This window comes from Narcine bancroftii, chromosome 10 (assembly GCF_036971445.1).
Source record: "Narcine bancroftii isolate sNarBan1 chromosome 10, sNarBan1.hap1, whole genome shotgun sequence".
Lineage (NCBI taxonomy): Eukaryota > Metazoa > Chordata > Chondrichthyes > Torpediniformes > Narcinidae > Narcine > Narcine bancroftii.
The window spans coordinates 53368277-53382925 of record NC_091478.1 but is presented as its reverse complement, the minus strand read 5'-3'; the positions used below and the strand labels follow the sequence as shown (position 1 = coordinate 53382925).

Below are 14649 nucleotides of genomic sequence, written 5' to 3'. Positions count from 1 at the left end.
ACACATTCTCAGTCTCACACACACTTTCTCAGTCTCACACTCACTCACACATACACACACTCACACACATTCTCACTCACTCACACACATTCTCACTCACTCACACCCATTCTCAGTCTCTCACACACACACACTTTCTCAGTCTCACACTCACATTCTCACTCACACATACACACACTTGCACACTTTCTCAGTCTCACATTCTCATTCACTCACACTCACACACATTCTCAGTCTCTCACACATACACACTTTTTCAGTCTCACACTCACATCCACACTCACTCACACATACACACACTCATTCTCACTCACTCATTCTCACAGTCTCTCACACACACACACTTTCTCAGTCTCACACTCACATTCTCACTCACACATACACTCACACATGCATTCTCAGTCTCACACACATTCTCACTCACATGCATTCTCACAGTCTCACATACATTGTCACTCACACACATTCTGACTCACACCTCATTCTCACTCACTCACACATAAACTCACACACGCATTCTCAGTCTCACACACTCTCACTCACTCACACATACACACTCAGTCTTACACACATTCTCACTCAATCACACACATTCTCAAAATCTCACACTCACATTCTCACTCACTCACACATATACATTCTCACAGTCTCTCATTCACACATTCTCAAAGTCTCACACACACATTCTCACTCACTCACACATACGCACACACATTCTCACAGTCTCACACAGATTGTCACTCACACACACACATTCTGTCTCACACTCACAGTCTCACTCACTCATTCATACACTCACACACGCATTCTCACAGTCTCACCCAAATTCTCACTCACACACACTCAGTCTCACACATTCTCACTCACTCACACACATTCTCAAAGTCTCACTCACATTCTCACTCACTCACACAAACACATTCTCACAGCCACTCACTCACACATTCTCAAAGTCTCACACACATTTACACTCACTCACACACAGACACACACTCACTCACACACACACAAACACACATGCACACACACATAAGGAAACACACACTATTTTTGAGAAATCCTTAACTTCCCATTGGTTAGAATGAATTCCTCCCATTTTTATGTCACGGTTGCTCTTGGCATGATTGTGCACCATGAACATGATGCATATCAGTTACTTGAAGACAATTGTTGAGAATCCAATAGGCTTTTATTCACTTAAGCATATAGGCACATCCAAACTGTTCAACTGTCCTGCACTGAGGAAAGGGCTGTGGAACAGTCACCTTTATAGAGGACCCTGTGGGGAGGGACCACAGGGTCAATCAGCCAATTGATGTGCCTGTCCAGACAATTATATGCAACAACGGTTTACAACAGAAAGGCCATGTGTTAAGCCAAGTTTTGACTTCTTCCCCTCAGGATGGACACGAAGAGCCTGACCTTGAGGAACGTTTGTCTTCTCCCGGTGGCTTGGAGAATCACAGGGCTAGAGAATCTGGGTGATGATTGCTCTCTCTCTCAGGACCAGGGAGTCATCGATCCCAAAGCCGAATTTTGTGTGCAGGTGCATTTCCGAGCCACAAGACAAATCAATCTGAGAAAGTATATTCGGCTGGAGGTAAGTGAAAACAGGAGAGCACCCAAGTGGTGAGGTACAATCTGCATTCAGCAAAACAGAAATGCTGTCCCAAGGAAGGGTCCAGTGCCCATCTTAACTCATGGCAAGATGTGCCTGCCCTGTGGGACCCCCAGGTTGGAGTGAAGCCCCCATGATGTGGTGTCAGGTCAGCATCAAACATGAAATGGGACTCAGGAAATAAAACGTTTTGATTTTCTAACTTTCATTTACGTCCAATGTTGGATATCTGTGCAAATCGTTCCCAAGCTAGAAGCTCAATCCCAGACATGCAGTCCTGGCAGAAAGGAAAAGAAAGTTTGAGGAGTCTTTGTGGCATCTGGTCAATGACTATACTAAAGTAATGAACAATACAATTAATGTGGTAGCTCTGTCGAAGTAAATGAGTGTGATGTGGTAAGAGGGTGCAACAACCACCACTTACCATTTGATCCGGTCACTGGAGACCCAGTGCATGTTTACGTTCATGCTAAATTGTTTCCTATCCTCTACCAAGGTCTACGATGCAGACAACATTCTCGGTATTGTACAGACAGAGAACATTCTGGTCATTGCGGAAGCTTATGACGTGGCATTGGACATCAGTTTCCCCAAAGGTGAGGTCCGGGTTGCACTGCTGGTTCTGAGAACATGACCATGTGAGGAACATAAAATATGGAAGCAAGAATTGGCACGTGGCTGCTCCATCATTGGAAGTGCATCTCATTCACTATCGTGGTCAGTAACCAACCCCCTGAGTAAACCAAGATCTACTCACCCTCAAAGACTGACCATCACTAGCCTCTGATGGAGTGTTCCAAAGACTTGCATTCACTAACATAAAGAAGCACTCCTCCATTTACAGACAGGGGGCTGGCCTAACCCCTGCAAAAGAGGGTTGGCCTAACCCCTGCAACAGGGGACTGGCCTAACCCGTGGAACAGAGGGCTGGCCTAACCCCTGCGAGGAGACTGGCCTAACCCCTTCGACAGGGGACTGGCCTTACCCCTGTGACAAAGGGCTGTCCTAACTCCTGCGATAGAGGGCTGGCCTAACCCCTGCAACAGAGGGCTGGCCTAACCCCTGTGATAGAGGGATTGTCTTGTCTAACCCCTGAAACGGGGGGCTGACATAACTCCTACAACAGAAGGCTGGCCTAACCCCTACGACAGAGTGATGGCCTAACCCCTGTGACAGTTTCCTCTCAGTGATACAGGTGTTAGGTCAGTTATCTGCTTTAAAATGGTTCGAGTGGGAACTGTTGCAGTTCATACAAAGAAAAGTTCACTTTCCAAATGTTTTCTTTCACTCCTCAACGACATATGTTTCATTGAATTATCTGGGCAAGAATGATTTGAAATGAAAACTCGTAGTATTATAGATAATGGTAACGGAAATAAGTTTATTATCATACACATTGTACAATGGTCCAATGCACCGATATTTGTGCACGCTGCAAATGAACAGCTACTCTCTGAAAACAAACAACTTCAATAGTTCATATTAAATTAAATCAAAATGAGATAATGAATACCAAAAAAATAAGAAATATTCAATTTATGACATAATATTATAGAGTATTATATTATAGAAAGTAGAGTGGGGGCAGATTCAACAACACTTGGGAACTCAACACCATCCAGGACACAGTTACCATGTGACATATCCCTACACTCACTACACCACCCAAACACTGGAGCAGCAGTTTGTACTGTCTACTAGATGCAGTGCAGCAATTCACTGAGACTCCTTGTACAGAACCTTCCAAACCCACCACCCCCACCAGTTAAGGGCAGCAAAAGCATGAGGACACCACCCTCTGGAAGTTTCCCTCAGAACCACGCACCATTCTGAGTGGAAAAGTATTGTCATTCCTTCACTCCACCAATGTATCACTACAACCAGCCACCAGTCACAACCGAATCACCCCATTCTTAAAAGCAATCCAAACCTGTTGAGATCACCCAGATACTTGATCACTCAGTGCCTGACTCCCTCATTCTGATCTCTCCACCAGCATTCCCTCATCCACTCGCCAAGAACAGCATATTCAGCCAAACACCAATATACTCCTGCAGTTGTTGAGTTTAGAAGTCTGCAATGTTTTGTTCTTGTTCCTGTGATGTTGCACTTAAAAAGACAATAACACCCGATTCGTAACTCTGTGTTGAAGGTACGGATGGTGGGATTGATTTTGGAATCATTAAAGTTATTGATACAGTGAAACAGACCATTACCTTGAAGAACAAAGGCAAATATGAGATTGGATACAGGTACTTTTTTTCCATTTCTTCTCAAGATACTGTTTGATAATGAATAATAGATCAATAGAGATGGTTATCAAATGATTAGTGTATTAAATCAGAAATCCTCAGATGCTAGAAATCTGAATTCAAATTCCAAAGTGCAGTAAACACTCAGTGGGTCAGTCAATCCTGTAGAGAGAGAGAGAGAAAAATATTCACATTTCAGCTCAAAGGCAAGGATCGGACACATTGAGTTTGTATCTCTCTCTGCAGAAGCTCCACAACTTGCTGCGAGAATCCTGCATTTTTTAATTTGCTTTTATTAAACTTGAATACAGCTGTAAATTTGCCCAAACTCACATGAAAAACATCCAAACTGTCCAAATCCACTCAAACACAAAATGTGTCCAATTTCCACCCTGACATGAAATAAACCAGGATCCCAGTGTCCACGCTGTTCTGAAATACACCAGGAGGCCATTGTCCACACTGAACTGCAACACACCAGGTGCCCAGTGGCCACACTTATCTGAAACACAACATGCCCAGTGTCCACACTGACCTGAAAATCACAAGGTGCCCACTGTCTACACTGACTAAAAACACACCAGGACCCCAGTGTCCACGCTGACCTGAAACACACCAGGTGCCCAGTGCCGACGCTGACCTGTAACACGCCAGGTGCCCAGTGTCCACACTGACCTGAAAATCACCAGTTGCCCACTGTCCACGCTGACCTGAAATACACCAGGTGCCCAGTGTCCACTCTGACCTGAAAAACCCAAGGTGACAAGGGCACACGCTGACGTGAAATACACCAGGTGCCCAGTGTCCACTCTGACCTGAAACAGACCAGATACTCACTCTCCACAATTACCTGAAATACACCAGGTATCCATGATCCATACTAAACTGAAACACACCAGGTACCCAGTGCGAACGCTGAACTGAAACACAGCAGATACCCAGTTTCCACACTGAGCTGTAACTCACCAGGTTCCCTGTGTCCACGCTAACCTCAAACACACGAGGTGCCCAATGGTCATGCTGACCTGAAACACACCAGGCTCCCAGTACCATGCTGATCTGAAACACACAATGTGCCCAGTGTTCACACTGACCTGAAACACACCAGGTGATCTGTGTCCACACTGACCTGAAACACACCAAGAACACAGTGCCAACACTGACCTAAAACGCACAATGGGCCCAGTGTCCACACTGATCTGAAACACACCAGATTCTCCCTGTCCACACTGATTTGAAACACACTACGTACCCACTGTCCACACTGACTTGAAAAAGACCAAAAGCTCATTGTCCACACTGAGCTGAAACACACAAGGTGCCCAAAGCCTACACTGACCAAAAACACACCAGATATACAATGTACACACTGACCTGAAACACTCCAGGTGAACAATGTCAGGCTGACCTGAAACTCAATAGGTGCTCAGTGTCCACGCTATCCGGTAACACCTCAGGTGTCCTGGGTCCACATGGATCGGAAACACACAAGGGGCCCAGAGTACACACTGACCTGAAACAAACAAGGTACCCAGTGCCTACGCTGACATGAAACAAACCAAGTACCGAGAGTCTTTGACGACCTGAAATACACCAGGTGCTCAGTGTCCACTATGACCTGAAAAACACAAGGTACCCAGTGGTCATGCTAACCTGAAACACATCAGGTGAGCAGTGTTCATTCTAACCTGAAAAACACAAGGTGCGCAGTGTCTACACTGAACAAAAACACACCAGGTGCTCAGTGTCAACGCTGACCTGTAACACCTCAGGTGCCCACGGTCCACACTGATCTGAATCACACCAAGTGCCCAATGTCCACTCTGACCTGAAACACGCAAAGTATCCAGTGCCTACGCTGACGTGAAACATACCTGGAGCCGATGTCCTTGCTGACCTGAAACACACAAGGTACCCAGTTTTCATGCTAACCTGAAACAAACCAGGTGCACAGTGTCCACTCAGACATGAAACACATCAGGTGCCCAGTATCCATACTGACCTGAAAATCACCGGGTACCCAGTGCGAACACTGACCTGAAACACACTAGTTGTCCAGTGTCCACGTAGATTTGAAACACAACAGGTGCCCAGTTCCCACACTGACCTGAAACAAGCGAGGTGGCCACTGTGCACGCTGACCTGAAACACACCAGGTACCCAGTGCGAAAAATGACCTGAAACACAGCAGGTGCCCAGTGTCCACACTTACATGAAACAAACCAGTTGCCCAGTATCCATACTGACCTGAAAATCACCAGGTACACAGTGCAAACGCTGACCTGCAACACACTAGTTGTCAGGTGTCCACGCTAACCTGAAACGCACCAGGTGGCCACTGTCCACGCTGACCTGAAACACAGCAGGTATTGAGTGCGACCGCTGACCTGAAACACACCAAATTCCCCCTGTCCACACTGACTTGAAACATACCAGCTGCTCACTGTCCATGCTGACCTGAAATACACTAGATGCCCAGTGTCTACACTGACCAAAAATACACCAGGTGTCCAGTGTCCACGCTGACCTGTAAGACCTCAGGTGCCTAGGGTTCACACTGATCTGAAACACACCAGGGGCCCAGAGTACACACTGATCTGAAACACACCAGTTGCCCACTGTCCACGCCGACCTGAATCACACCAGGTGCCCAGTGTCCATTCTGATCAGTAACGCACAAGGTGCCCAGTGCCCACGCTGACGTGAAACACACCAGGTACTGAGTCTCCTTGCTGACCTGAAAAACTCCAGATGCCCAGTGTTCATGGTAACCTGAAACACACCAGGTCACCAGTGACAACAATCATCTGAAACACACCAGGTGCCCAGTGTCCAATCTGACCTGAAACATAACAGGTGGCCACTGTCCACATTGACCTGAAACACACCAGGTACCCAGTGCGAAAAGGGACCTGAAACACAGCAAGTATCCAGTGTCCACTCTAACCTGAAACACACCTGTGGCCACTATCCAGTGATCTGAAACACACCAGATGCCCAGTGCGAAAACTGACCTGAAACGCACAATGTGCCCAGTGTCCACACTGACCTGAAACAAACCAGGTGCCCAGTATCCATACTGACCTGAAAATCACCAGCTACCCAGTGCGAACGCTGACCTGAAACACACTATATGTCCAGTGTCCACGCTGACCTGAAACACACCAGGTCCCCATTGCCCACACTGACCTGAAAAACACCAGGTGGCCACTGACCACAATGACCTAAAACACACCAGGTGCCCAGTATCCATACTGACCTGAAAATCACCAGATACCCAGTGCAAACGCTGACCTGAAACATACTAGTTGTCCATAGTCCATGCTGATCTGAAACACACTAGGTTCCCAGTTGTCCACATTGACCTCACCAGCTGTCCAGTTTCCACCCTGTCCTGTAACACATCAGGTACCGAGGATCTACACTGATCTGAAACACACCAGGGGCCCAGTATCCAAACTGACCTGAAACTCACCAGGTTCCCAGTGCGAACGCTGCAATGAAACACACAAGGTACCCACTGTGTCCACAGTGACTTGAAACACACCATGTGTCCAGTGTACCCGCTCACCTGAAACACCTCAGGTGCCCAATGTCTACACTGACCAAAAACACAACAGGTTCCCAGTGTCCACACTGACTTGTAACAAAGCAGATGCCCAGTGACCACACTGACTTGTAACAAAACAGGTGCCCAGTTTCCACACCTGGTGCCCAATGCGAACGGTGACTTGAAACACACCAGAACCCACTGAACACGCTATCCTGTAACACCTCTGGTGCACAAGGTCCACACTGATCTGAAACACACCAGGGGCCTAGAGTACACACTGACCTGAAACTCACAAGGTACCCAGTGCCTACGCTGATGTGAAACACACCAGGTGCCGAGTGTCCTTGCTGACCTGAAACACACCAGGTGAGCAGTGTTCATGCTAAGCTGAAAAACACCAGGTTCCCAGTGTCTACACTAAACAAGAACACACCAGGTGCTCAGTGTCAATGCTGACCTGTAACACCTCAGGTGCCCACAGTCCAAACTGATCTGAATCACACCAGGTGCCCAATGTCCACGCTGACCTGAAACACACAAGGTAACCGGTGCCTATGCTGACGTGAAACACACCAGGTACCCAGTTTTCAAGCTAACTTGAAACACACCAGGTGCCCAATTTCCACTCTGACATTAAACACAGCAGGTGCCCAGTGTCCACACTTACCTGAAACACACCAGGTTCTCAGTGCACACACTGACCTGAAACACACCAGGTGGCCACTGTCCTCACCGACTTGAAACACACCGGGTATCCAGTATCCATACTGACTTGAAAAAAACCAGGTACCCAGTGCGAACGCGGAGCTGAAACACAATAGTTGTCCACAGTCCACACTGACCTGAAATACCAGGTGCCCAGTATCCACTCTGAGCTTAAACACACAAGGTACCCAGTGCCTACACTGACGTGAAACACACCAGATGCCGAGTGTCCTTGCTGACCTGAAAAACACCAGTTACCCAGTGCCCACAATGACCTGAAACACACCAGTTCCCCAGTGCCCACTCTTGCCTGAAACACACCAGGTGCCCAGTGTCCACACTGACCTGAAACACAGCAGGTACCCAGTGTGCACACTGGCCTTAAACACAGCAGGTGCCCAGTGTCCACACTGACCTGAAACACACCAGGTACCCAGTTTAGACACTGACCTGATACACACAAGGTACCCAGTGCAAACGCTGCCCTGAAACACACCAGGATCCAGTGTGAACAGTGACCAGAAACACACAAGCCACCCAGCGCTTACACTGACGTGAAACACACCAGTTGCCGAGTGTCCTTGCTGACTTGAAACACACCAGGTGAGCAGTGTTCATGCTGACATGAAACACACCAGGTGTCAAGTGTCTAAACTGACCAAAAACACGCCAGGTGCTCAGTGTCCACGCTGACCTGTAACATATCAGGTCCCCAGGATCCACACTGATCTGAATCACACCAGAGGCCCAATGTCCACTATGAACTTAAACACACCAGATTCCCCCTGTCCACACTAACTTGAAACACACCAGGTGCTCACTGTCAGTGCTGACCTGAAACACACCAGGTGCAAAGTGTCTACACTGACCAAAAATACACCTGGTGGCCACTGTCCATGCTCACCGTAAAAAAAACACCAGGTGCTCACTGTTCACTCTGACATTAAACACCAGGTGACCAGTATCCATGCTAACCTGAAAAACACCATGTACCCACGGTCCACAATGAACTTAAACAAAGCAGGTTCCCAGTGTCCACTCTGACCTGAAACACAGCAGGTGCCCAGAGTACAAGCTGATTAGTAACACCTCAGGTGCCCAGTGTCCACATTGATCTGAATCACACCAGGTGCCCAAAGTTCACTAAGACCTGAAACACACAAGGTACCAAGTGTCTTTGCTGACATGAATCACACCTGGTGCCCAGTGCTCATGCTAACCTGAGACACACCAGTAGCCCAGTGTCTACACTTACCTGAAACACACCAGATGCGCAGTGTTCATGCTGACCTGAAACACACCAGATCGCCAGTATCCATAAAGACCTGAAAATCACCAGGTACCCAGTGCGAACGCGGAGCTGAAATACAATAGTTGTCCACAGTCCACACTGACCTGAAATACACCAGGTTCCCAGTGTTAATATTGACCTGAAACACATCACGTTCCCAATGTTAACAAAGACCTGAAACTAAGCAGATGCCCAGTGTCCACGCTGCCCTGAAAAGCACAATGTGCCCTGTGTCCACACTGACCTGAAACACAGCTGGTACCCAGTGCGACCGCTGACCTGAAACACACCAGATTCCTCCTGTCCGCATTGACTTGAAACACACCAGTTGCTCACTGTCCATGCTGACCTGAAAAACACCAGGTGACCAGTATCCACGCTGACCTGAAACACACCAGGTTCCCAGTGACCATATTGACCTGAAACAAAGAATATGCCCAGTGCACATGCTGACCTGAAACACAACAGGTTCCCAGTGACCATATTGACCCGAAACAAAGCAGATGCCCAGTGCCCACGCAGACCTGGAAAGCACCAGGTGGCCACAGTCCACGCTGAGCTGAAACACAGCAGGAACCCAGTGCGACCGCTTTCCTGAAACATTCCAGATTCCCCCTGTCCACAGGTGCCCAGTGTCTACACTGAACAAAAACACACCATCTGACCAAGTCACGCTAACCTGCAAAACCTCAGGTGCCCAGGGTCCACACTGATCTGAAACACACCAGGAGCCCAGAGTACACACTGACCTGAAACACACCAGGTGCCCTCTGTCCACACTGACCTGAAACACACAAGGTAGCCAATGTTCACGCTGACCAAAAACACGCCAGGTGCTCAGTGTCCACGCTGACCTGTAACATATCAGGTCCCCAGGATCCACACTGATCTGAATCACACCAGAGGCCCAATGTCCACTATGAACTTAAACACACCAGATTCCCCCTGTCCACACTAACTTGAAACACACCAGGTGCTCACTGTCAGTGCTGACCTGAAACACACCAGGTGCACAGTGTCTACACTGACCAAAAATACACCTGGTGGCCACTGTCCATGCTCACCCTAAAAAAACACCAGGTGCTCACTGTTCACTCTGACGTTAAACACCAGGTGACCAGTATCCATGCTAACCTGAAAAACACCATGTACCCACGGTCCACAATGAACTTAAACAAAGCAGGTTCCCAGTGTCCACTCTGACCTGAAACACAGCAGGTGCCCAGAGTACAAGCTGATTAGTAACACCTCAGGTGCCCAGTGTCCACATTGATCTGAATCACACCAGGTGCCCAATGTTCACTAAGACCTGAAACACACAAGGTACAAAGTGTCTTTGCTGACATGAATCACACCTGGTACCCAGTGCTCATGCTAACCTGAGACACACCAGGAGCCCAGTGTCTACACTTACCTGAAACACACCAGATGCGCAATGTTCATGCTGACCTGAAACACACCAGATCGCCAGTATCCATACAGACCTGAAAATCACCAGGTACCCAGTGCGAACGCAGAGCTGAAACACAATAGTTGTCCACAGTCCACACTGACCTGAAATACACCAGGTTCCCAGTGTTAATATTGACCTGAAACACATCACGTTCCCAATGTTAACAAAGACCTGAAACTAAGCAGATGCCCAGTGCCCACGCTGCCCTGAAAAGCACAATGTGCCCTGTGTCCACACTGACCTGAAACACAGCTGGTACCCAGTGCGACCGCTGACCTGAAACACACCAGATTCCCCCTGTCCGCATTGACTTGAAACACACCAGTTGCTCACTGTCCATGCTGACCTGAAAAACACCAGGTGACCAGTATCCACGCTGACCTGAAACACACCAGGTTCCCAGTGACCATATTGACCTGAAACAAAGAATATGCCCAGTGCACATGCTGACCTGAAACACAACAAGTTCCCAGTGACAATATTGACCCGAAACAAAGCAGATGCCCAGTGCCCACGCAGACCTGGAAAGCACCAGGTGGCCACAGTCCACGCTGAGCTGAAACACAGCAGGAACCCAGTGCGACCGCTTTCCTGAAACACTCCAGATTCCCCCTGTCCACAGGTGCCCAGTGTCTACACTGAACAAAAACTCACCTAGTGGGCACTGTCCATGCTCACCTAAAAAACATCACGTGCTCACTGTCCACTCTGACATTAACACACCAGGTGACCAGTATCTACGCTGACCTGAAACACACCAGGTACCCACGGTCCACACTGAACTGAAACACACCAGGTACCCAACACAAACGCTGACCTGAAACATGCCAGTTACCCACTCTCCACAATGACCTGAAACACACCAGGTGCCCTGTGTTCATGCTAACCTGAAACACACCAGGTGCCCAGTGCCCACACTGATCTGAAACACACCAGGTGTCCACTGTCCACGCTGCTCTGAAACATACCAGGTACCCAGTGGGAAAACTGATCTGAAACACAGCAGGTACCCAGTGTCCAAACTGACCTGAAACACACCAAGGTGCCCAGTATGCATACTGAGCTGAAAATCACCAGGTACCCATTGCGAACGTTGACCTGAAACACACCGTGTGCCCAGTGTCTACACTGACCAAACATACACCAGGTGTCCAGTGTCCACACTGACCTGTAACACACCAGGTGCTCAGTATCCATTCTGAGCTTAAACACACGAGGTACTCAGTGCCTACGCTGACGAGAAACACACTAGATGCCGAGTGTCCTTGCTGACCTAAAACACACCAGTTGACCAGTGTTCATGCTAACCTGAAACACACCAGTTGCCAGGTGTCCATACTGACCTGAAAATCACCAGGTACCCAGTGTCCACGCAGACCTGAAACACAGCAGGTGCTCAGTGGACACACTGACCAGTAACATCTCAGTTGCCCAGGGTCCACACTGATCTGAATCACACCAGGGGCCCAATGTCCACTATGATCTGAAACACACCAGATTCCCCCTGTCCACACTGACTTCAAATACACCAGGTGCTCACTGTCCATGCTGACCTGAAACACAACAGGTGCCCAGTGTCTACACTGACCAAAAACTCACCTAGTGGGCACTGTCCATGCTCACCTAAAAAACATCACGTGCTCACTGTCCACTCTGACATTAAACACACCAGGTGACCAGTATCTACGCTGACCTGAAACACACCAGGTACCCACGGTCCACACTGAACTGAAACACACCAGGTACCCAACACAAACGCTGACCTGAAACATGCCAGTTACCCACTCTCCACAATGACCTGAAACACACCAGGTGCCCTGTGTTCATGCTAACCTGAAACACACCAGGTGCCCAGTGCCCACACTGATCTGAAACACACCAGGTGTCCACTGTCCACGCTGCTCTGAAACATACCAGGTACCCAGTGGGAAAACTGATCTGAAACACAGCAGGTACCCAGTGTCCAAACTGACCTGAAACACACCAGGTGCCCAGTATGCATACTGAGCTGAAAATCACCAGGTACCCATTGCGAACGTTGACCTGAAACACACTAGTTGTCCACAGTCCACGCTGACCTGAAACACACCGGGTGTCCAGTGTCTACCCTGACCAAAAACACACCAGATGTCCAGTCTCTACGATGACCTGTAACAGCTCAGATGCCCAGGATCTACACTGATCTGAAACACACCAGGAGCCCAGTGTCCACAATGACATGAAACACACCAGGTACCCAGTGCTAACGCTGAGCTGAGGAGCCCAGTGTCCACAATGACATGAAACACACCAGGTACCCAGTGCTAACGCTGAGCTGAAACACACCAGGTGCTCACGGTTCATGCTGACCTGAAACACACCAGGTGCCCAGTGTCTACACTAACCAAACATACACCAGGTGTCCAGTGTCTGCACTGACCTGTAACACACCAGGTGCTCAGTATCCATTCTGAGCTTAAACACACAAGATACTCAGTGCCTACGCTGACGTGAAACACACTAGATGCCGAGTGTCCTTGCTGACCTAAAACACACCAGGTGACCAGTGTTCATGCTAACCTGAAACACACCAGGTGCCCAGTGTCCATACTGACCTGAATATCACCAGGTACCCAGTGTCCACGCAGACCTGAAACACAGCAGGTGCTCAGTGGACACACTGACCAGTAACATCTCAGTTGCCCAGGGTCCACACTGATCTGAATCACACCAGGGGCCCAATGTCCACTATGATCTGAAACACACCAGATTCCCCCTGTCCACTCTGACATTAAACACACCAGGTGACCAGAATCTACGCTGACCTGAAACACACCAGGTACCCACGGTCCACACTGAACTGAAACACACCAGGTACCCAACACAAACGCTGACCTGAAACATGCCAGTTACCCACTCTCCACAATGATCTGAAACACACCAGGTGCCCTGTGTTCATGCTAACCTGAAACACACCAGGTGCCCAGAGTCCACACTGATCTGAATTACACCAGAGGCCCAATTTCCACTAAGACCTGAAACACACAAGGTACACAGTGCCTACGCTGACGTGAAACACACCAGATGCAGAGTGTCCTTGCTGACCTGAAACACACCAGGTTCCCAGTATCCAAACTGATGTGAAAATCACCAGGCACCCAGTGCGAACGCTGACCTCAAACACACTAGTTGTCCAGTGTCCACGCTGACCTGTAACACCTCAGAAACCCAGGATCCACACTGATCTGAAACACACCAGGGGCTCAATATGCAAACTGACCTGAAACTCACCAGGTTCCCAGTGCAAACGCTTCACTGAAACACACCAGGTACCCACTCTCCACACTGACATGAAACACACCAGAAGTCCATTGTCCATGCTGATCTGAAACACACAAGGTGCCCAGTGTCCACACTGACCTGAAACACAACAGGTTCCCAGTGTCCACGCTGACCTGAAACACACCGAGTGCCCACTGTACATGCTATCATGTAACACCTCAGATGCCCAGGGTCTACACTGATCTAAAACACACCAGGGGCCCAGAGTACACACTGACCTGAAACACACACGGTACCCAGTGACTACGCTGATGTCATACACACCAGGTGCCGAGTGTCCTTGCTGACCTGAAACACACCAGGTGTGCAGTGTTCATGCTTACTTGAAACACACCAGATGACCAGTATCCATACTGACCTGAAAATCACCAGCTACCCAGTGCGAACACTGAGCGAGCTGAAACACACTAGTTGTCCACAGTCCACGGTGACCTGAAACACATCAGGTTCCCAGTG

The 14649-nt window shown here is 48.7% G+C and overlaps 1 protein-coding gene across 1 annotated transcript in view; it reads left to right on the top strand.

Annotated features, from left to right (window-relative positions):
* The window catches only part of hydin (HYDIN axonemal central pair apparatus protein), a 1560590-nt gene that overhangs the window by 1170568 nt on the left and 375373 nt on the right, over nt 1-14649 (top strand). The window contains exons 53-55 of the mRNA XM_069900939.1: nt 1402-1600; nt 2115-2214; nt 3771-3870. Coding sequence (XP_069757040.1) covers nt 1402-1600; nt 2115-2214; nt 3771-3870 — 399 coding nt within the window. The remainder of the gene's footprint in view (nt 1-1401; nt 1601-2114; nt 2215-3770; nt 3871-14649) is intronic.